Genomic DNA, 21,472 nt, shown 5'->3' on the forward strand with positions numbered 1-21,472 from the left:
ATAAAAGTGGTCTACATATTAAAAGATGTATATATACACTTGTGACGAAGAGGCTGAGGCGGTCGGATCCATCTGCAGTATTTTATTAACACAGGTAAGCCAGCAGAGATAAACAGTCATAGAACTCAAGAGCACTAGGCAAGGCCAGCAGAAATAACACAAAACAGCCCACAGGTAAGGGCAATCCAAGAATCGTAACTCAAACAGGCATAGGTCAGGGGCTGGCAGCTTAGGTTCAAAAACGAGATCAGAGTCCAAGTCAAAATCACAAGAGCAAACACGAGAATAAAGCTAGAGACAGAGTTTGGGTAAAACAAGACTTCAGAAATTAACAATGAGCAGAGCAGTCCAGATAAAGGGGAGCTGAGGGTACACAGGTGATAATAATGCAATGATAAGGAGACTAATCAGGAGATAATGAGCACAGGTGGATAATGGGAAATGCAGTCCTAATACGCGGGAGAGAGGGATCTAGTGAAACCAGGAGGAGGCGTTGTCGAGCGTTCCGTGACAACTATATTGCCAAAAGATTTGACACGTCTGCCTTAAAGGTTGTCTAAGCGATGTCAGGCCAAAACATTTTTTGTCACCTACAGCAAACATCTCCTCACTATCCGCTAGCTGCCTGTCCCCTGAACACACTGTAAAAAAACGCGGTCTCTGTAGACACCACAGGCTCCACAAACGGCAACAAAAACAAACTGTGCTCACCCGCACCCCGAAACATAACAAACAGAGCTCCAGCCAATAACCGACAAGAAGTGTTGAAGGGTGGGGTTTGCGCGTTTGCGGGGTTAGTGCGCGTGCACATGAGGTGGGTGTGTGGAGGAGAGAGATGAAGAGGGAAGTTTGAATTATGGCCGACACACGACCAAATAGACGACGTTCCGATGAACAGAACAACTTGCAAGAGGGACAAGGATAAGGAACGCGCGAAGTCCCGAATTTACATCGGAAAAACCTTTGAAATGTGGCGAGACCTCCGCCGGCAGAAGGGATTAGCTAGCAGCTACTATCCGACATTCAGTTGCTCTGTTTTTGCAGAACAGGTAAATCCACTTTTCTTTCTAAACTGACGGTCATGTTCGCCAAACCAACACAAGGATGTAATTAGCTAGATTTATGCAGTCAGCGTTAACTTTGGTGAATACAACATGTATGTTTCTAGCAGCGATCAATCTCTATTGTAAATGATCAAGCAAATTCACAGTAGGGCGACAATTTGTGTAAGTTAAGGGTTGTTTTCACCCACGGTTTGTCGTGAATTTGAATGTTCATTTATAGGCTATTGACAACTTTGACTAAATTGGTTTACAACGCCGCCGTTGTTTATGCTCACTGGGAAACGCGAAGCTAAACGTTATCTTGCTATCATTGCGTCCTTGTATGGGAGCTATTTAAAACCTCAGGTGGCAAAACGATTTTAAGATCATTTTTCTCTTTTTCTGCATTCTGTTCTGCAATATATAAAAGCATTTATCTAACTTGGCGACATTACACATTGAATGAAGTATCAGTAAAACTTAACTTTGTAGTGACTATTTTGACTTTCCTTTATACCGGAAGGGAGGGGAGGAGGGAGGAGACGGGATGAGGAGGAGGGAGGGTCTAGCCAGCCTCCGTTTTGTTTGACAATAATTCGAATGTCAACAAGAAGAAACGTCTCCCGGGATCGCTTAGACAACCTTTAACATGCACATTAAGTTTAATGACATCCCATTCTTAATCAGTAGGGTTTAATATGGAGTTGGCCCACCCTTTGCAGCTGTGGTAGATTTTTCCCTAAACCTAACGATCTGGGTCATCTCCAATCGACATTCCCTGGGTCATCTCCAATCAACGTCCTCTATATAAAAAAAAAAAAATCTGCATTGTTTATCCTTTTGATCTTTCATTCAAAAAATTCACAAAAATCTAACCTGTCATTGGAGTAAAAGAATTGAAAGTGGGGGGTAAATCACATCAAAAAATAAATGTTTTTCTCCAAAACACGCTGGGCATAATTGTTGGCACCCTGTTATTAAATACTTTTTGCAACCTCCTTTTGCCAAGATAACAGCTCTGAGTCTTCTCCTATAATGCCTGATGAGTTTGGAGAGAACACCTGACAAGAGTTCAGAGACCATTCCTCCGCACAGAATCTCTCCAGATCCTTCAGATTCCCAGATCCATGTTGGTGCTTCTCTTCAGTTCACTCCACTCATCAGGTCAGGGGACTGGGACGGTCATGGCAGAAGCTTCATTTTGTGCTAAGTTACCCATTGTTGTGTTGATTTTGATGTTTGTTTTGGACCGTTGTCCTGATGGAAGATCCAACCACGGCCCATTATAAGATTTCTAGCAGAAGCCGTCAGGTTTTGATTTTTTATCTGTTTGCATTTGCTAGAATCCATAATACCATGTATCTGAACAAGATGTGCAGGACCTCCAGCAAATAAATAGGCCCACAACATATAAGATCCAGCAGTATATTTAACCGTAGGCATGGGGTACTTTTTATCCCTGTGTGCACCAAACACATCTGCTGGGTTTGCTGCCAAAAAGCCCTCTTTTTTTTTTCATCTGACATAGAATCCGGTCCCTTTTGAAGTTCCAGTCGTGTCCAGTGAGGAGTATTTTTCTTGAAACCATCCCAAACAACATGTGGTGATGTAGGGGTTGTTTGATCATTTTCTTTTTAGGCTTTCTGACCCCCAAGACTCAACTAATCTCTGCAATTCTCCATCTGTGATCCTTGAAGAGTCTTTGGCCACTCAAACTTTCCTCCTCACCGTGCATTAAGACAGTATAGACACACGTCCTTTTCCTGGCAGATTCGTAACATCTTTAGTTGATTATAACTTCTTAATTATTGCCCTGATGGCCAAAATGGGGATTTTCAATTCTTTAGCTATTTTCTTACAGCCACTTTCTATTTTGTGAATGTGAGGAAATAACAGGAGGATGCAAGATGCAAGTAAAACTCAGTTTATTATAAATGGTCAGATGTAGACACAGGTCGGGGACAAACACTCAGGTGGCAATGAAACAGGGACGAGATGGCGATCCGGTGGTGGTGCGGTGATCAGCGTGCTCGAGTGAAAAACCAGGAACCGTGGAACATCCAGACGACACGAAGAAACTGACGAAATCCAGACGAAAAACTTTGCAGATGAGGCACAGGAACAGGACACACACCGAGGAACAACCACAACGATCTGACAACATGAGAGGGAAATTACTGGGCATATAAAGGGAACTGGGATTGATGACAGCTGGAGACACTAATCAACACAACGAGTAACCACACCCACACAATTACACTCACACAGACACATCAGCATGAGACAGCCGATTCATAAACCGTGACAGTACCCCCCTCCCTAGGCGTTCCCAGACAACCTTACCTGTCGATTGTAATCATCAATAAGGGAGTGATCCAGAATGTCTCTAGCAGGTACCCAACTTCTCTCCTCCGGACTGTAACCCTCCCAGGACACCAAGTACTGAAATCCGCGTCCCCTCCGTCTTGAGTCCAGAATGCGATGTACCAAATATGTGGGTTCCCCATCTACGAGTCGCGGCGGGGGGGAGCCGGGGCAGGCGGATTAATGTGAGAATAAAATACGGGCTTGACTTTAGACACATGGAAGGCGGGGTGAATTCTGTACGCAGGAGGGAGTTTGAGTCAGACTGTCACTGGATTAATAATTTTGGTGACAGGAAACGGGCCAATGAATTTGGGAGCTAACTTGTTAGACAGGTAGCGGAGCGGAATATTCTTGGTAGAAAGCCACACTTTTTGACCCACCACGTAAACGGGAGGCTTTGACCGGTGAAGGTCGGCCTTGGCCTTCATGCGCCCCCCTGCTTGGAGTAGAGTCTCACGGGCTCTAGTCCAAGTACGGCGGCACCTCTGGACGAATGCGTGAACGGAGGGGGCCGCGACCTCAGATTCCAGACTCAGAGATACTGTAAGTGATGAAGTCGTTGATCTGGGACGTGCTTGCTGCATCCATGGTCTGGTCAGATCGTTCTGTGAGGAAATAACAGGAGGATGCAAGATGCAAGTAAAACTCAGTTTATTATAAATGGTCAGATGTAGACACAGGTCGGGGACAAACACTCATGTGGCAATGAAGCAGGGACGAGATGGCGATCCGGTGGTGGTGCGGTGATCAGCGTGCTCGAGTGAAAAACCAGGAACCGTGGAACATCCAGGCGACACGAAGAAACTGACAAAATCCACACGAAGAAGGCACAGGAACAGGAACAGGAACAGGAACAGGAACAGGAACAGGAACAGGAACAGGAACAGGAACAGGACACACACCGAGGAACAACCACAATGATTTGACAACATGAGAGGGAAATTACTGGGCATATAAAGGGAACTGGGATTGATGACAGCTGGAGACACTAATCAACACAACGAGTAACTACACCCACACAATTACACTCACACAGACACATCAGCATGAGACAGCCGATTCATGAACCGTGACAGTGAAGCTCAACAATCTTTTGCTGCACATCAGAACTATATTATTTGGCTTTACTCATTGTGATGGATGAGCAAGGGAATTTGGCCTTTGTGTTTCCTCATATATAAACTCCTGTGAAACAAGAAGTCATAGCTGGACAATTTCATGTTCCTAGTCACCCTGGTGTGCTAAAAAAGGTAAATATTAATGGGAATATACTTCAGAGATATTTTTCTCATAAAAAATTCTAGGGGTGCCAACAATTATGGCCAGCGTGTTTTGGAGAAAAACATTTATTTCATTATGTGATTTACCCCCCAATTTCAATTATTTTACTTCAATGAAAGGTTCGATTTTTGCGAATTTTTTGAAGGAAAGATCAAAAGGATAAACAATGCAGATTTATTTTTTACAGCCATTTTTTATCAAATATTAGGGGTGCCATCAATTTTGACCACCACTGTAGCTACCTGGGTCGTCTCCAATCGGCGTTTAATATATAGTCTACCTAACTAACTTGCTTACCTAACTAGCTTTCTTGCTGCGCAGCAATGATCGACAAACAGACTTCAGCAAATGTCCTTTAAATGCTTTAATCACGGCCAAAAGAGTTCCCGAGCAGTTCTCAGGGAATCTCTCCCAAGAAGAAGCAAGGCTGGAGGATCTCAGACAAATTCCATTAAGAATCCCACCAGATAACACGAATACAATAGTTTTTATAGAATAGCAAAATGGCAAATGGAATGGCAAAATTATATGAATTTGATTGGTTCTTCATATGCAAACTCTTCTGGGAAGGCTTTCCACAAGGATTAGGAGTGTGTTTATGGGAATTTCTGACCATTCTTCTAGAAGTGCATTTGTGAGGTCAGGCACTGATTTTGGACGAGAAGGCCTGGCTCGCAGTCTCTGCTCTAATTCATCTCAAAGGTGTTCTATCAGGTTGAGGTCAGGACTGTCCAGGCCAGTCAAGTCCCTCCACACCAAACTTGCTCATCCATGTCTTTATGGGCCTTGCTTAGTGCGCCGGTGTGCAGTCATGTTGGAACAGGAAGAGGCCATCCCCAAACTGTTTTCACAAAGTTTGGAGCATGAAATTGTCCAAAATGTCCCAAAATTGGTATGCTGAAGCATTAAGAGTTCATTTCACTGGAGCTAAGAGGCCCAAGAACCCCACACCATAATCCCCCCCTTCACCAAACATTACACTTGGCACAATACAGTCAGGCAAGTACCGTTCTCCTGGCAACCACCAAGTACAGACACGTCCGTCGGATGGCCAGACAGAGAAGCCTGATTCTTCACTCCAGAGAACACATCTCCACTGCTCTAGAGTACAGTGGTGGCGTACTTTAAACCACTGCATCCGATGCTTTGCATTGCACTTGGTGATGTAAGGCTTGGATTCAGCTGTTCGGCCATGGAAACCCATTTCATTAAGCTCTCTACACACTGTTCTTGAGCTAATCTGAAGGCCACACAAAGTTTGGAGGTCTGTAGCTTTTAACTCTGTAGAAAGTCGGCGACTTCTGTGCACTGTGCGCCTCAGCATGCGCTGACCCCACTCTGTGATTTTGCGTGGCCTACCACTTCGTGGCTGGGTTGCTGTTGTTCCCAATTGCTTCCACTTTGTTATAATATTACTAACAGTTGACTGTGGAATATTTAGTAGTGAGGAAATTTCATGAATGGACTTATTGCACAGATGGCAACCTATCATATCATGCTTGAATTCACTCTGCTCCTGAGAGCGACATTCTTTCACAAATGTTTTTAGAAGCTCTATGCATGCTTAGGTGCTTGATTTCATACAACTGTGGCCATGGAAGTGATTGGAACACCTGAATTCAATGATTTGGAGGGGTGTCCCAATACTTTTGGCAATATAGTGTATCTTCTGTGAATGTGTGATTCGGTCCGAATGCAATGATATAATGTCCTACCTGCCTGTCTACATATGTGTATTTCCATACCTCCGCATATACCTGCTCACATGGACATCAGACATTATCAGCACGTTCTTTGAGGCAATGCAGAGTTGTAGAAAGTCACTGAGCAGTGCAAACAAACAGCAGCCACCTTTTACAGTTCCTCCTGAACCAAAACAATGAGCTTATGCTGCGTTCACACCATGTTGTAACCGTACTTATGAGATCACAAATGTGACGTTCTACCTGGAGTTGTTCACGTTTTCAGTTTCTATGTTAACACTATCAACTATGAAATAAAACTGCAGCCAGGCCCGGTTCTAGAACCAAATCACTGAGGGTGCTTCTGAATATAGTGAGGGTGCTGCTTACATAATCGTAGGAAATAGCTCAGTCATCAGTCTGAAACATAGTAACTCAAAATTGGGGATGTTGTATACAACAATACTGCTGTAATTGCTGTTAAATTAAACAATATACGATCTGGCAGTAAATTATAGAATAGCATGTAAACAAGCAGCAATCTTCACTTTGCAAAACATTAACACATAGTCTACCTACACTGTGGTAATACCTTTGTTGTAACCAACTTCAACGACAATTGAACACTCATTGAAGTCACTGCCTTACACACGTCTCTCTCCATGACGGTGAGAGACACATTTTTACATAACCAGGCAGAAAATGTACCAAGAACATCCAATCTAACTTGAACATAAACACACGTAACTTTACTAACACAAACCCCAACCATATTGCTGTAATAACGCATAAATCAACTCCCAACAAACAATTACCCATAATGCACTAGCGCTGACTGCCGGGTCTGTACAATATGACAACCATGACAACACATCAACACCCAATCAGTCATTCATTGTTAGCGTTATGCATAAACATATTGATAAAGCACTTCTGCAGTAACGTTATTACACCAAGGTATTGCTGCTATATTCTTTATGACAACTCCAATAACAACGACAAGCAGTTCAAAACAATTGACAGCAAAAGACCAAGAAGCTGCGCTAGCTTAACGTTACACAACACACATAACGTTACACAAAATACTTATTGAGCATGCTACAATTATTAATAATAATACTTACAGGTTGTGATTCGGAGGAGAAGCTAATCCAAATATATTCAGTACTGTAACCTTCCTTCAAACGGCTTGCTTGAGCCATTTTCTTATGTCCATGATGATTAAAAATTGATCGACACTTATTTTTACGTTACCTAAAGCCCCGTCTCAGAAAGTCAGCTAACAAAATTTCTGAGCGGGAAGCACGCACGCAAGCAAAGTGGGCAATTAAAGAGACAGCTTCACCTTTTGCGTATCGCGATCACGAAAGGACAACTACAACAATGCATTAAACATGAAAGCATAACGAAATAATTTATTTTATATATATATTTGTTTAATTTTATTAATTTATTTATTTTGTGTAGGCTATACTATTATAGGCAAGAGTGTGAAATCCGTCTGTGTTTTATTTTCGGCAAAATCTCGTTTATGTGTGCTATTAATAATTTTTCATCTGAGGGTGCTTTCACTTTTATTTGAGGGTGCTTAGCACCCTCAAGCACCCCCGTAGAACCGGGCCTGACTGCAGCAGTCAGGTGGTACAAGTCAGAGCTCTGTAAGTTGTGTACGTTCATTATTATTGTTATGTCACGTGCTTTGAGACATGAGGTAATTTTAATGCCGTCTCGTGTAACGCTTTGCAGACTCAGCTGTATAGTGTACACCCTCATGTTTTGGAGGAAGTGTGACTTTGTAGACACTCTGAAGGTTGGGTGGAATCTCATGCTTTCAAAGCTAGCTTGATATTGCTAGCCTTTCCGAAATTGCCTACCCTACCTTTAATATAAAAAATTCTTATAGCTTCATTTACCCTCTTGAAAGTTTACTTTTTATATTTTTCCCCTAGTGTGAATGCTTAGGCTGTAACAGCAAATTGTGCAATCATGTTTACAACTTTCAAACTGCCTTATCATGATCATTTATTTTCCAATAATTCAGTATCAAAATTATACCCTATTTGACAACATTTAATGAGTACACTAAAATGAAAAAAATAATCTACTCTCTTTTATTTATATGGACTGCATAGTTTTCAAAAATATAGTTTTCATACTACTTTCTTTTGATTCCAAAAAGGTAATTTTTGACTATTTCTTTAATGGACCTCTTGCCAAGCTGACCTTGTTCATCTTTGAGAAAACACATTCCTGGAATTGTAGCCGTTAATGTCTGTGCCTGGCCAATAGCATTTAGTGTTAGCACATAAGGACATTTTGGCAGGATCAGAATGGTACAAGAAATTGGTCATCCTGCTGATCTCTCATAAAAATAGATAACTCTACAATAGTTGAATTACCATATTTACTTATGTTTTCTAATTATTCCAAACTGGGTCTGCCAGACAAAACACTTTATGGAATATATACATTATTTGTGTATTCCATATTTTTGTGTACATTTGTAAACTTTTTATTAAGACTGAACATTATTCTAGTACTAAATGTATAGTCTATCTCTCAATTTAGACAAACATTAAATTCATTAAATTCATTAAAAATGGAAACTGAAACAGTATTTAATGCCAGTATTTATTTCTATGTATTTCTTTTTCATTATTTACTAAATATATGTACATTTTAGGCAGAAGATATAAATGCTAGCCTCCCGGCACATAAAAATAAAACCACAGTTTCAATGTTCACTGATCACCCAATAAACCCTGAGCTCTAAATTCAGTTAATGTGATGGTGAACCCAACCAGAAACTAATTCAACTGTCTTTTTTTTTTCTTCTTTTTTTCAGATGCCCAAATTGGTCAATGACTAAAAGAACATAATCTGTGAGAGGTTCAAAAGTCTATGCTGGAGATACAGAGGACACCTCCGTCTTGCTGGCGGTCACAGTTGAGGACTCGTCATCGCCAAGAGGATTCTTTCCACAGAAAATAGTGGTCAGCATGCAGTTCCTGAACTGTAAAAGAGTGTTTTATTTAGTACTTTTGGGGGGTTTATGTAGCTTTTTATTGATGGACAGTAGAGAGAGGAGAGGGAGAAGAACGGGAATGGGATGTCTAGGATATGTAAGAAAAGTGTGATATATGATTTACCTGTTTGTTTAGAAGCACATAGATGACAGGGTTATATATGGATGAGCTCTTTGCGAAAAAGGCAGGAACAGCCATGAACTGGGCACTGAAAGCAGCTCCCTTATTAAAGAAGATCCAAGCAGCAACAGTGGCATAAGGGGTCCAAGCCACCAAGAAACCAAAAACCATCAGGATGACCATTTTTGTTACTTCTCTCTCAGCCTTCTGGGTGGATGCTGAGTCCTGCTGTTGAGCTGCAGCCTAAGTGAGCAAAGCAGGCAATTTTTAGTATTCCAATAGTTGAGAATTTGCAGGAATGTTTAAAGTGACATTTCATACCGCCTTGACGGTGCAAACAAGCCGCCCATAGGTGAAGAAGATTACGGTGACCGGAAGTATAAAATGGCAGACGAACATGTAGACAACATATGATTCATTGTTGTTTTTAGGACTCATGGTGTAGTAGTCTGGTCTACATGAACACTGCATTCCCTCAGGAATATATCTGTTAAAGAAAAGCACTTGATGTTAGGAAACTTAAGTTAGATTATACTACAGGGCCGTTGAATGCTTGAATCTGATTGGTTGACGAACGTTCTAAGGTGTGCATTATTTTCAGGGAAACGCACGGCTAAAGTAGTTCCACCGCGTTCCCTTGACCGCATTACAGTTCCATATCACTTCGCGTAGTCAACGGTAATAACGGAAAATAGGATACAATTCATAACAAGAAAAAACATTTAGCCGCATGCGCTTGATCTGCAATTTTCAATGTCTAGCTTCACAATCAATAGAAACATGCAGTTTAATTTTAATAAATAAAGTATATAGTCCCTTCTATGTTAAAATCAATAGAAAATTCAACTGAATATAGGCTAAATAAATGGATAGTCCTGCAGTACGGATTTTTATTGCAGATAATAATAAATAAATAATTACTTATAGGCCCACTTGTTAAAAGGGCTTTGTGTTTAATTTATTTGGCTATAGTCTACTGTCATCTGTCAATGAAAAAAAAAAAAGAATGAACGAATTACTTAAAACGAATTAAATTAATAAATAAATAATAATACTGACGCACATGCTTTTCTGTCTCATCATTGCAACATCTCTCTCTAATAACTGCATTAATAACTGCATAAAGCCAGGAACACACTTTAAGGCCGGTTCTCTTACGAGAGGTTCTCTCGTATTGCGTAAGGAACTTACGCTACGGGAAAAGTCATCTTTTCTCGAGATACTGAAGCCAAAAAATTATCCTTAATTTTTCATAATTTGTCAACGCAGTGCAGCAGGCAGCACAGCAGAGCTAGAGCGGGCAATACTGCGTGCTCATTGGCTGCCGCGCGGCAACTGCTTAAGCCTACCAGTGTGCCCCGCGTGACGTCACGCCCAATCAGGGTGCGCGCGCCCTCGCGCGTCACAGCCCGCCAGAAGGGGCGGCGTCAGAGCGTATAAAAACAGGGCTCGGAGGCTTAATTCTCTGATTTCTGTCTCTTCAGCGAAGCTCTTCGCATCGCTGCTCTCTGAGAGAAGCCGCCGCCGTCGAAACCAGCAACGAGCCAGCCTAGGACAGCCTGAGGAAGCCGGACGAATCTTCGCCGCCTTCAGCCTGCCGTGCCAGCTCAGCTATCCGGCGATATATCCTTTCTCATTATGTGTTTTACTGATGTATCTTTACACGAGGCGTTGTTTCAAATGCCTCGCACCACTCCCCGCTCTCTCTCTCCCTCTGTCGAGCCGCGCAACTGCGCCTCTCACAAGGTGTGTTAGAGATGCGGATGATTACGGGGCTCGCTCTCTCCCTCTGTTCGAGCCGCGCAAAACGTGCCGCTCACAAGGGATCGCAGACGCGTACGGTCACGGGGCTAGCTTTCTTTACGTTACAAGAAAGCTACCCCCCTCCCCCCCGCCCGCCGTCTCCCGGCGAAAGGAGAAAAGAGTGTTCTAGACCCGCCAAGGCCGGTCTAACCTCCATCTCTAACATATTTCTCAGTCCCCTCCTAGTTCAGGCTACTGGGAATATCTATACTGCAGTAAACGAGCCTGTCACAGCACACGCACGCCTGCAAACAGGATAACGCTCTCTGGCTACTCGCCCTCCCCGCACTCTCTCCCTCTGTTCGAGCCGCGCAGACTGCGCCGCTCACAAGGGATTGCAGAAGCTGACAGTCGCGGGGTTAGTTTTCTTTACGTTACAAGAAAGCTACTGTCCCCGCGTCCGTCACTCGCCGGTGATAGGAGAAAAGAGAGTGTTCGAGTCTCACCGAGGCTTGGCTACCGCCTTTCTCACATATTTCTCAGTCCCCTCTAAGTTCAGGCGGCTGAAAATATTAATATTGCAGTAAACGAGCCTGTTACAGTACACGCACGCCTGCAAACATGATAACGCTCTCTGGCTACTCGCTCTCCCCGCACTCTCTCCCTCTGTTCAAGCCGCGCGGACTGCGTCGCTCACAAGGGATTGCAGAAGCTGACAGTCGCGGGGTTAGTTTTCTTTACGTTACAAGAAAGCTACTGTCCCCGCGTCCGTCACTCGCCGGTGATAGGAGGAAAGAGAGCGTTCGAGTCCCACCGAGGCTTGGCTTCCGCCTTTCTCACATATTTCTCAGTCCCCTCTAAGTTCAGGCGGCTGGAAATATTAATATTGCAGTAAACGAGCCTGTTACCTTACACGCTCGCCTGCAGAACATGACGACGCTCCGGCTACTCCCGCGCAAACTGCGCCGTTCTCAGGGATGTCAGAGCGGACGGTCACGAGTAATGCTCAGCACCCCGCGTGCCTCACTCACCGGCGGAATGAGGAGGGAGATGTTTGTAGCCCCGCTGAGGCCGTGCCATTCTCCAATTCCCATACGTTTCTCAGCCCCCTCTGAGTTTAGGCGGCTGAAAATGTTAATGTTGCAGCAACGAGCCTGTTATAATACACGCACGTCTGCACGCTATCGCCGACGAAAAACATGACCCGCACTCTCTTATGCTCGAGCGAACCGATAGCCTATGCACTCTTCCCCTGTGGCTCAGTGGCAGAATAACAGGCTTTCACACCAGAGACCCGTGTTCGATCCCGGCTCTGGCAGCAAAAATTTTTATGCTGTTCGCTGATCCAAGCTCGCGGCCAGCTTCTCACACGCAGAAAGTGTGTGTATTGCAGCCAATGAGTCAGTTATACAACTCGCTCGCCTGCACACAAACGCTGTTCGTACAGCGGCCCAGAAAATCTGGCAAAGAGTGTTAATTCTGGTTATTCGGCTCACGCCGACGGTGTTTGAGTGTAGTAAATATGCCCACGACCCAGTGTTCATTTCTACACACAAGCACAATTCCCCCTGTGTACCCCACAGAGCACACTCACATAAAGCGCGCACTTGCCGCTCGAGTGTTAAGTGTAGGAAAGGTGCCCGCTCACGAGTGCTCACAACCACACGCTGTTCGCTCTGTCTCACACGTTCAGGGTTCAGATATCGCCACTGCCACCGGCCGTGTTTTAATAAAGAGTCCTGTGCCCGCTCCCCTGCGTTCACACTCTGCTATAAACACTCACGCGCGCTCTCTCAGCGCAATCCGGCCGGTCACTGCTATCAGCGAGTCCCCGTCTCACAGCACTGTCTCAGCGCGCACCGCGCGCCCGCCACTGCAGGTCCCTCGTCCCGCGCTATGCAGCGGGCAGGACTCAGAGGCCATTCGACCCCTAGCTATGAGTGCGAATGCATGGAAAGCTATTCCGGGTGTGTCGACATGGGTGCTGGACACGGTAATACAGGGGTATTCGCTACAGTTCAGTCGTCGGCCTCCGCGCTTTCAAGCCCGGACCGAAATGAAAGTGAACGCAGAAGCAGCCCATCTGCTTCATGCAGAAATAGCGAAGCTGCTACGAAAAAAAAAAAAAAAAAAAAAAAAAAGGCGATAGAGAGAGTTCCTCCTTCTCTGACTGAGGCGGGCTTTTACAGCCGTTATTTCCTCGTGCCCAAGAAGGACGGTGGGCTCAGACCCATATTAGATCTGACACATTTGAACAGGGCTCTCATGAGACGGCCGTTCAAAATGCTTACGACCAGGCAGATCCTCGCGCTAATTCGCCCGAGGGACTGGTTCATATCTCTCGATCTGAAAGACTAGCGCAGTCAAAAGAGGAACTCATCTCTCACAAGATAGCGCTTCTCAGTCATCTGGAAAGCCTGGGTCTTTCGGTGAACTGGGCCAAGAGGTCACTTATCCCCAGTCAGTCAATTTCCTTCCTAGGAATAGAACTGGACTCGGTGGCGATGACGGCCAGGCTGTCAGAACAGCGCGCGCGCTGTGTTCGACACCTCGCCGCATCCTTCCAAAAGGGCAGATACCTCCCTCTGAAACGTTTCCAGAAGCTGTTAGGCCATATGGCATCAGCCGCAGCGGTCCTACAGCTGGGTTTACTTCGAATGCGCCCGCTTCAATGCTGGCTGAAATCGAAAATACCCCGCGGAGCGTGGGTTTCGGGCAGCGCTCAAGTCAGCGTGACTCAGGTCTGTGTCTCAGCCCTGCAGCCCTGGCTAGCGCCCGAATGGTACCGACAGGTAGTGACAATGGGAGTCATCTCACACCGCAAAGTGGTCTCGACAGACGCGTCCAACATGGGTTGGGGAGCGCTTTACGGGGGCAGACCAATCTGCGGCCCCTGGTCGGGCCCAGAGCGGAACCTCCATATAAACTGTCTGGAGATGTTAGCGGTCGAGAAGGCTTTGAAGCATTTTCTCCCATACTTGCGGGGACACCACGTGCTAGTTCGCTCAGACAACATGTCAGTGGTGTCCTACGTGAACCGCCAGGGCGGACTCAGATCCAGAGCCCTGCGCGCTCTAACAGAACGCCTTTTGGTCTGGGCTCAGGGCTCGCTGCGCTCGCTGAGAGCCGCGCACGTGCCCGGGCACCTGAACGACGACCCGGACAAACTGTCCAGGGACAATGTTACCCCAGGGGAATGGGCGTTACACAGCCAGACGGTACAGACGTTGTGGCGCCGCTTCGGCGAAGCGAAATTGGACCTTTTTGCCACAAGCGAGAACGCTCAGTGCAAAAGGTTCTTTTCGAAGAGCAAGGATGCGCTGGCCCAAGTTTGGCCCAGTGTCCCGTTGTACGCTTTCCCCCCGATCTCAATGCTGCCTCAGGTATTAGCAAAGATCAGGGAAACGCGCTGCGCAGTGCTCCTCATAGCCCCGCACTGGGAGAACCAACCCTGGTTCCCGGAGCTGGTGAGCCTGTCAGACACAGCCCCGTGGCCGATTCCGGCGAGGAGAGACCGTCTCTCTCAAGCCCGAGGGTCAATTCTGCATCCCCATCCAGAGCGCTGGTCTCTGCATGCGTGGGTAATCAACGAATATTCGCTGATCTGCCAGAAGGGGTAGTTAACACGACCTCGCAGTCCAGAGCCCCCTCGACGAGGCGGCTCTATGCGTCTAAATGGTCAGTGTTTAACAAATGGTGTGCAGGGAAGAGTTTGAACTCTCAGTCCTGTGGGGTTCCACAGGTTCTGAACTTCCTCCAAGAGCTCTTGGACGCGGGCAGGTCCCCCTCCACGCTCAAGGTGTATGTTGCGGCGATTGCTGCGTTCGCCGACTCGGCGCGCGGCCTTGCACTAGGAAGAAACAAACTCATTACCCGTTTCCTGCGAGGCGCCAGGAGGCTGAACCCTCCGCGGCCACCTTCGGTTCTGATATGGGATCTGTCTTTGGTCCTGGAGGCCCTTAAAGCTTTTCCCTTCGAGCCGTTAGACTCTGTGGGTCTCTAATACCTCACTTTCAAAACCGTTTTTCTGCTGGCCCTCGCCTCAGTAAAACGTGTGGGTGACTTGCATGCGCTATCAGTTAGCGCGTCGTGTCTCGAGTTTGGACCTAACGACTCGTTAGTCATTCTCAAACCTAGACATGGCTATGTCCCTAAAGTGTTGGGTACTCCTTTCAGAGCACAGGTTATCTCCCTCTCAGCCCTGCCGCCGGCAGCCAGCGAGGTCGATAATAACCTCCTTTGCCCTGTCAGGGCGTTAAGGCTTTATATTACGCGCTCTGCAGCCTTCAGGCTCTCAGAGCAGCTCTTTGTTTCGTTTGGTGGGCACACCAAGGGTCTCGCCGCCTTGAAACAGACGCTATCCAGATGGATAGTGGACGCTATTGCGACAGCATACGCGTCCAAAGACCTGCAGTGCCCTCTGGGCATACGGGCTCATTCCACCAGAGGCGTTGCCTCATCGTGGGCATGGTCCAGTGGGATTTCCATTTATGACATTTGTACGGCAGCAGGCTGGGCCTCCCCGTCTACATTTGTTAGGTTTTATAACCTGGAAGTTCCCGCCCTGCAGGCTAAACTTCTTGCAGTCTAAAATCATGTTCATGCCCTGCTCTTCGCAGGCTGGATATTAGATTTGACTCTTCTGGTCGAGCCGCACTTTCAGGGAAAGCTTTTATATACAGACCGGCTGCGCCGCTCTGTTTCTCCCTACGGGTGCTTATGTACATGTGTTGGCCCGCATCGCTGGCCACCTCTCTCCCCACTCTTCACTCCCCGGGTCCCCTCCCCCTGGAGTTGTGTGTGGATGCATGGCGCGCACGGAGTTGACAAAGGGTTCCCGTAGCGTAAGTTCCTTACGCAATACGAGAGAACCTCTCGTAAGAGAACGATACTCGGTTACTCACGTAACCTCGGTTCCCTCTAGAGAGGGAACGAGTATTGCGTTCCCTGCCGTGCTTGCGCCTCGAGCTCATGTCGCTTCATTCGACAGAAACCAGAGAATTAAGCCTCCGAGCCCTGTTTTTATACGCTCTGACGCCGCCCCTTCTGGCGGGCTGTGACGCGCGAGGGCGCGCGCACCCTGATTGGGCGTGACGTCACGCGGGGCACACTGGTAGGCTTAAGCAGTTGCCGCGCGGCAGCCAATGAGCACGCAGTATTGCCCGCTCTAGCTCTGCTGTGCTGCCTGCTGCACTGCGTTGACAAATTATGAAAAATTAAGGATAATTTTTTGGCTTCAGTATCTCGAGAAAAGATGACTTTTCCCGTAGCGTAAGTTCCTTACGCAATACTCGTTCCCTCTCTAGAGAGAACCGAGGTTACGTGAGTAACCGAGTATCGTTATGAATGCAATTTGATACTTGACTGATCATGCCCAAACGCGTGTTCAGCGCGTTCAGTCTGTGTTCAAAGTCTGTGTTTAAAATCTGCTGCAGTCGATGAAAATAGTCAGAGAATGTGTCAGCTAGTCGTGTGTCCCCAGCATTAGTCTGTTATCAGTGGCTCAAACCTCCGTTACTAACTCTAAAATGACGTTTTGGAATTAGCAACGGAGGCATTGGATTAGATGCGTAAGAAATTAGTCCTACATACAAGAGCGTTTTAATGACAAAAACTTTACAAACGTCTTGAAATACATAATCTGAACAATGTTTCGAGGTGTGGTAACTGTAGTATAAGCGGAATAATTGACTTCAGGCCGTTGAATTATTAGAAAAATAATGCACACCCTAGGTGAACGGCCACTCCGCTTCGCGTCGTGACCGCATTACCACCTCGGGTGTGCATTATTTTTCTAATAATTCAACGGCCTGTCGTCAATTTTTCCTTACATAGTCTGTTGTATTCAGGGATTTGAAAACAAATACATAGTACAAACTGTGCAGTTAAAAATTACCATTAAAATTCATTGTGAGCGTTGCATTGGGGCAAGCCTTATTTAATGCTGTACATCGAAAGTAAAAAATTCCTTTGTATTAATAAACATATTGTGTTTAAAAAAATGTAAATGCCCCATGTTCAACTGAAATGTGTTGTTATAATCACTGCATTGGAGAGGAAATTAATTGCATAATTTCTTATTAGACCAACCTGGACCAGCCAACCAGAGGGGGAGCCGCACATGCCATGGCCGCTACCCATGTAAATGCGATTCCTGTCAAAGCGTGGGTGGATGAGAATTTGAAACTACCCATTGGCTTGCAAACCACAATGTATCTCTCGATAGCCAGCACCACAAGTGACCAAAGGGCCACTTCACCTGTGTAGCAAGTAAAATATACAATTCATTTACACCCTACATTTACAGCCAAACATACTCTACTTTTAACATTCGCCTAAGTTAATTACTTAGAGCATTCAAAGTAAAACAAACAAACAAACAAAAAAACTTCTCACCTCCAAGTGTGGCCATGAAGCCCTCAATCGCACAGCCAGTTGGACCCAGAACAAAGTAGCCGTTAATTGCTGTGTAAAAAGTTATCGTGAATCCAAAACAAACCATGATGGTTCCAGCCACAGCCAGGTTGACCAAAATGAAGTTGAGAGGTTGCCTGAGCTTTTTGTGTTGAGCTGTAACCAACAAGGTAAGGACATTGATGGGAAAACCCAAGCAGATGAGGAAGAACACATAAACGGCAAGCGCTTTAAACTGCCACGGCTCAGCAAGATAATACTGCAGATACTCATAAGGACTCCTCACTAGCCCTGTCCTGTTGGACATGGGGACATAGAAGTTGTTTCCCTCAGTGCCGTTCATCTTTGCCTACTAGTGATCCAGACCCGGAAGTGGATGCGATCTGCTGTGTTGGACCTGCTCTTTATTTGCAAAGGTGCATCAGGTGTGTTTATATATCCCTCTGTGGTTCCTTATAAAGGATAAATCCAGGAGCGTAAGATGGGGAGGGTGTATGGGATTTGAATGATAAGAGCAGATAATCACTTTTGGGCTAATCAACCGGTGAAGCTTTAAATCTTAAAGTGTGTTCACCTTTTTAGGAGCTTAAATTAGGGCATGATATTGATTGACAGTACAAAGTGAGTAAAACAAAGCTTTATTTTTCAAGGATAAAATGTAAATCAATAATTTTCTGATGTTGCTCAATAGTGAGAGTAACACAATAGCTCATTAAAATAACTAAATGTCACCTCTGATGTGTGTTTTATTTCAATATAACAATTTTCACCTGTCACAGCTGTTGCCAGTGGTGGTGCTGCTATGGGGCTTGGGTTGGGTGGTCTACGTGCATGTGTATATATATATCCTGCTCCTGGAGGGCCACTCGCCACTGTCCTGCAAAGTTTAGTTCCAACCCCAATCAAACACACCTGAATAAGCTCATCAAGCTCTTCAGAATCGCTTGAATATTCAAAGACAGGTGTGCTGAAGCAGGTTGGAACTAAACTCTGCAGGACAGTGGCCCTAAAGGAGCAGGATTGAAGACCTTTGATATATATATCATTCTACGAAACGGGTGCCATTTCCACTTTGCAATTTTCCAAATTTGCATTAAGGACAAACTTATTTTTGAAAAACTTAAACCTTTAAAGTAACACAGTCTCACCCCCAAACGTCACATACTGACGCGTCTTGACCAAACGGCAATATACGACGAAAAGGGTACCCCTAAAACGTCCGTATGTGACTATTCGGGTTATGGGTAGGTTTAGGTATGCGTTAGGGTACCGCTAAGAGGCGCTGCTGGTGCGCTTATGTCTTCGTCTCATATGGACGTTTTAGGGGTACCCTTTTCGTCGTATATTGCCGTTTGGTCAAGACGCGTCAGTATGTGACGTTTGGGGGTGAGACCGGGCTGTTTAAAGATATGTTAATCCTCCAAAAAATTATATTTTCCCACCTCAGGCACAAAATCCTGAATAATATTATACTTTTTATTCAGTCGTTCTTGTACCACCCCGTCACAGACAATATGTATGCCATTAGAGTAGTAAAACAATAAATATATTTTTAAAAACTAATGTTTTCCTAATAGTAAAGTGTCACTTTTTTGTAAAACATGAATTGAAAGTTTGTCATTTAATCCATTATTTTTTTTCTTAGTTTTTTAATCTTGAAATATGAATTTGACATTTCAATGGCCTCATTGTTTGTACTGAAAAAACAAATTCACTTAAAAAATACAAATAAAGTTACATTTATTTGATTAGTCCACACAACAAGAACATCATTCAACATTAATTTATGCAAATTTGTATTTCCTTCCCTAAAATTTTAACAAAAATGACCCCGTGACGGGGTGGTAACTGATGTGACGGAGTGGTTCACTGTGACAGGGTGGTATGGACAAAGTGTTTCTCTATATGATCTGTTGGTTTTAAACTTTATAAAACTAGGGGAGGGGAAACATGATTATATAACATAATAATTAGAGATTTAATGGGAAACTTTGGTCATGCTCTGAAAAACTGAAAAGAGCATCATATTAGTATTAGTAGACTGTCTGCTTAATATCTGCTAACACTTTATTGGTCTTTTACTTTTACAACTACTTGTCACTTTTACTAACCCGTACCCTAATCTAACAGTCTACTAACACTGTACTACAGTCTACTAATACTCAACTGAGAGTTAGTTGACATGTAGTTGAAAAATTATTTTTTATTTTGTAAAGTGTGAAGTAGTGAAGTATTTTTACTTTATCAGTGTTTTTCTTTGGAAAACCTTTACTTCAAAACATTCCAAAGCATAATGTTGTACTTTTTACTGCACTACATTTCATAAATAAAAGTCTATGGTCAAATAAAAAAAAAAAAAGTTAACTTAAAATGTTTTACTTTATTACAAGTGTGAGTGAGATGTTGAGTGAGATGTTGAGTGAGTGAGTGAGTGAGTGAGTGAGCGAGTGAGTGAAAGCGATATAGTGAGTGAGTGACATGGTGAGTGAGTGAGTGAGTGAAAGTGATATTGTGAGTGAGTAAAAGTGATATAGTGAATGAGTGACATGTTGGGTGAGTGAGTGAATGAGTGAAAGTGATATAGTGAGTGAGTGAGTGAGTGAGTGAGTGAGTGAGTGACATAGTGGGTGAGTGAAAGCGATATAGTGAGTGAGTGACATGTTGAGTGAGTGAGTGAAAGAGATATAGTGAGTGAATGAGTGAGTGACATGTTGAGTGAGTGAGTGAAAGCGATATAGTGAGTGAGTGAGTGAGTGAGTGAGTGAGTGAGTGAGTGAGTGAGTGAAAGCGATATAGTGAGTGAGTGACATGGTGAGTGAGTGAAAGCGATATAGTGAGTGAGTGAGTGAGTGAGTGAGTGAGTGAGTGAGTGAAAGCGATATAGTGAGTGAGTGACATGGTGAGAGAGTGAGTGAAAGCGATATAGTGAGTGAGTGACATGGTGAGAGAGTGAGTGAAAGCGATATATTGAGTGAGTGACATGGTGAGTGAGTGAGTGAAAGCGATATATTGAGTGAGTGACATGGTGAGTGAGTGAGTGAGTGAGTGAGTGAGTGTAAGCGATATAGTGAGTGAGTGAGTGAGTGAGTGAGTGAGTGAGTGAGTGAGTGAGTGAAAATGATATAGTGAGTGAGTGAGCGAGTGAGTGAAAGCGATATAATGAGTGAGTGAGTGAGTGACATGGTGAGTGAGTGAGTGAAAGTGATATAGTGAGTGAGTAAAAGTGATATAGTGAATGAGTGACATGTTGAGTGAGTGAGTGAGTGAGTGAAAGTGATATAGTGAGTGAGTGAGTGAGTGAGTGAGTGAGTGAAAGCGATAGTGAGTGAGTGACTGAAAGAGATGGTGAGTAATAGGTGTGTGAGTGATATAGTGAGTGAGTGAATGGAAAAAACAGGATTAAGTTAACAGTAAAACAACATTTTGATTATCCTATCTTAGAATTCTTGATTTCACACATCCTGACATTCAAATGGGAAGCAGAACCACCCCGTCACATCCCTTACCACCATGTCAAAATAAAACATGTTACGGGGTGGTATGTGACGGGGTGGTAAATTTCATCCCAAAATGGCCACATATCTTGCATGTGGTCAAGTTCCTCACCTAGCATACATGCATTCAATCTGAAATACAATTTTCTTTGCATTAATAATGTAAAAAAAATATATAAAAATCAGTTTTCTCTCTTTATTTTGCGTGACGGGGTGGTTGATTTGAGCATGACGGAACCTGCCTAATATGAAAAAGGAACAAATAACTAATGTAAAAGAATGTCAGTACTTGCCTGCTTTTG

General features: G+C 44.5%; 1 protein-coding gene across 1 annotated transcript; it reads right to left on the bottom strand.

Annotated features, from left to right (window-relative positions):
* Window positions 1–9,272: 9,272 nt before the first annotated feature.
* Window positions 9,273–18,019, bottom strand: LOC308699587 (green-sensitive opsin-4-like; the record flags this gene model as incomplete). Its single annotated transcript, XM_081380476.1, has 5 exons — window positions 9,273–9,386; window positions 9,523–9,762; window positions 9,841–10,006; window positions 17,353–17,521; window positions 17,659–18,019. 5 exons carry the CDS (start codon window positions 18,017–18,019, stop codon window positions 9,273–9,275), a joined length of 1,050 nt encoding a protein of 349 aa, XP_081236602.1.
* Window positions 18,020–21,472: the final 3,453 nt, after the last annotated feature.

The sequence above is a fragment of the Scardinius erythrophthalmus genome, assembly GCF_964197995.2.
Source record: "Scardinius erythrophthalmus genome assembly, chromosome: 12".
Lineage (NCBI taxonomy): Eukaryota > Metazoa > Chordata > Actinopteri > Cypriniformes > Leuciscidae > Scardinius > Scardinius erythrophthalmus.